A 1607-nucleotide genomic window follows, 5' to 3' on the forward strand; every position below is an offset into this window, starting at 1 on the left:
GATTCAGACATTGGTCAAGGCAAAGTTAATGTCACAGCTTTCTACAAGAAAGAAGGAAATGCCTCAATGGAGAGCCACGCCCTCAGAGCACTTCTCTGTCTACACCAGAGGTTTGTTTCATCCCAATTCCATGGTGCCACTGGGTTCAGTGGCACAATCATTTCTCAATCAGAGGGGGCCTCCAATGAGCCTGTGTTGAATGGCCAATCAGCAAACAGGAAGCACAACATTGACCCACCAACTGACAGTGGGAAAAGAGCAGGTGACCAAAGTGATGAAAGGTGTCCTATATGTTTGGATAAATTCAAAAACAAGAGACAGCTCAACTGTAAACATGAATTTTGTAAAGACTGTCTGAAACAAGCAGAGAAGGCGAATGGGCCCATCTGTCCTATATGCAGAGTCGTCTTTGGTAAGATAGTCGGAGACCAACCAGATGGAAGAATGTCACACCAGATACTCACAATTCCCCTCCCTGGATACTCAGACTGTGGCACCATAATGATCAGCTATGAGATTCCAAGTGGAACACAGACGGTAAGTGACAATTTTATCTGAGTGCCTATGTCCCTGTTTAAAAAATAAAACATGATTGTGTTTTCATTTTGTGGTTGTATGTATATATTTTTCTAATATTGTTTACTTTCCATTCATCTTTCTAGGAAAAACATCCCAATCCTGGACAGCGCTATTTTGGGATTAGAAGACAAGCGTATCTTCCAGACAACAAAGAGGGCAATGAAGTGCTGCGACTGCTGAAAAAAGCTTTTGGCCAGAAGCTCATTTTTACTATTGGTACATCCAGAACAACTGGTATGGACGGCCAGGTGACCTGGAACGACATTCACCACAAAACATCCACATCTGGAGGACCAGATTGGTAGGGTAACCAATTTCCTTACTAGCGTTGTGATATATGTTTTCTTTCACGGTTTACTCTAATAAAATACTACATATTAACCTTGGATATGTTCTGTTTCCACAGCTTTGGGTATCCTGACCCTGAGTACCTGAGCAGAGTCAAAGAGGAGTTAAAGGCCAAAGGCATTGAGTGAAGTGTTTGATACAAAGTACAGGTGGATTAGAAATCAAAGACGTTAAAAACAAGATGACTCTTTAAACAGACACTGAAATTCAAACACTCTGTTTTGCTCTCTTTTCTCTGTTAATTCTTTAAATGATCAGTAGGGGTTAGAATTTACTTTTTTCATTAGCCACATATATTATCTTCAAATATTGGGTGATTACACTTTTTTGTTTGTCAAAGTTTTCATCATGTAACAATATAAAATGTAAAGTTGCGTAAACACAGACTTATATGATCTCACGTCTACAGTGCTGATGGTCTGACTTGCTGTTTGCCTAATAAATGATTAAATCCTCCACACTGAATTCCTCCTTTTATCAGGACCGGTTGTGAACAAAACACAGAACACTGTGGCTTGTTTTCTGTACAATTTTTAAAATTTTATTTATAACAATATCTGTTATTTAGTTTGTAAAGTACTCCAGCAAAAATTAAACATTATTCTCTTTTCAGAAGAAAGTCTGCGCCTCCATGCATTGTGTACTATAAAAGCTATGTGTCATTTTTCATTTTAAAAAAA

General features: G+C 38.5%; 1 protein-coding gene across 1 annotated transcript; it reads left to right on the forward strand.

Annotated features, from left to right (window-relative positions):
* The first annotated feature begins 6 nt into the window (after positions 1-6).
* LOC102295288 (E3 ubiquitin-protein ligase DTX3L) lies at positions 7-1383 on the forward strand. The gene is made up of 3 exons (XM_005953576.2): positions 7-537; positions 663-880; positions 986-1383. Exons 1-3 carry the CDS (start codon positions 67-69, stop codon positions 1053-1055), a joined length of 759 nt encoding a protein of 252 aa, XP_005953638.1. The 5' UTR covers positions 7-66; the 3' UTR covers positions 1056-1383.
* The last annotated feature ends 224 nt before the right edge of the window (positions 1384-1607 follow it).

The sequence above is a fragment of the Haplochromis burtoni genome, unplaced genomic scaffold, assembly GCF_018398535.1.
Source record: "Haplochromis burtoni strain Fernald_Lab_line unplaced genomic scaffold, NCSU_Asbu1 Contig_5598, whole genome shotgun sequence".
In the NCBI taxonomy this organism is placed as follows: Eukaryota; Metazoa; Chordata; class Actinopteri; order Cichliformes; family Cichlidae; genus Haplochromis; species Haplochromis burtoni.

Excerpts from the sequence above, each read along its gene's own strand:
- LOC102295288 (XM_005953576.2), top strand. The coding sequence starts at position 67 with ATGGAGAGCCACGCCCTCAGAGCACTTCTCTGTCTACACCAGAGGTTT. Across the intron at positions 538-662 it reads TTCCAAGTGGAACACAGACG|GAAAAACATCCCAATCCTGG; the intron begins GTAAGTGACAAT and ends TCATCTTTCTAG. Across the intron at positions 881-985 it reads ACATCTGGAGGACCAGATTG|CTTTGGGTATCCTGACCCTG; the intron begins GTAGGGTAACCA and ends CTGTTTCCACAG.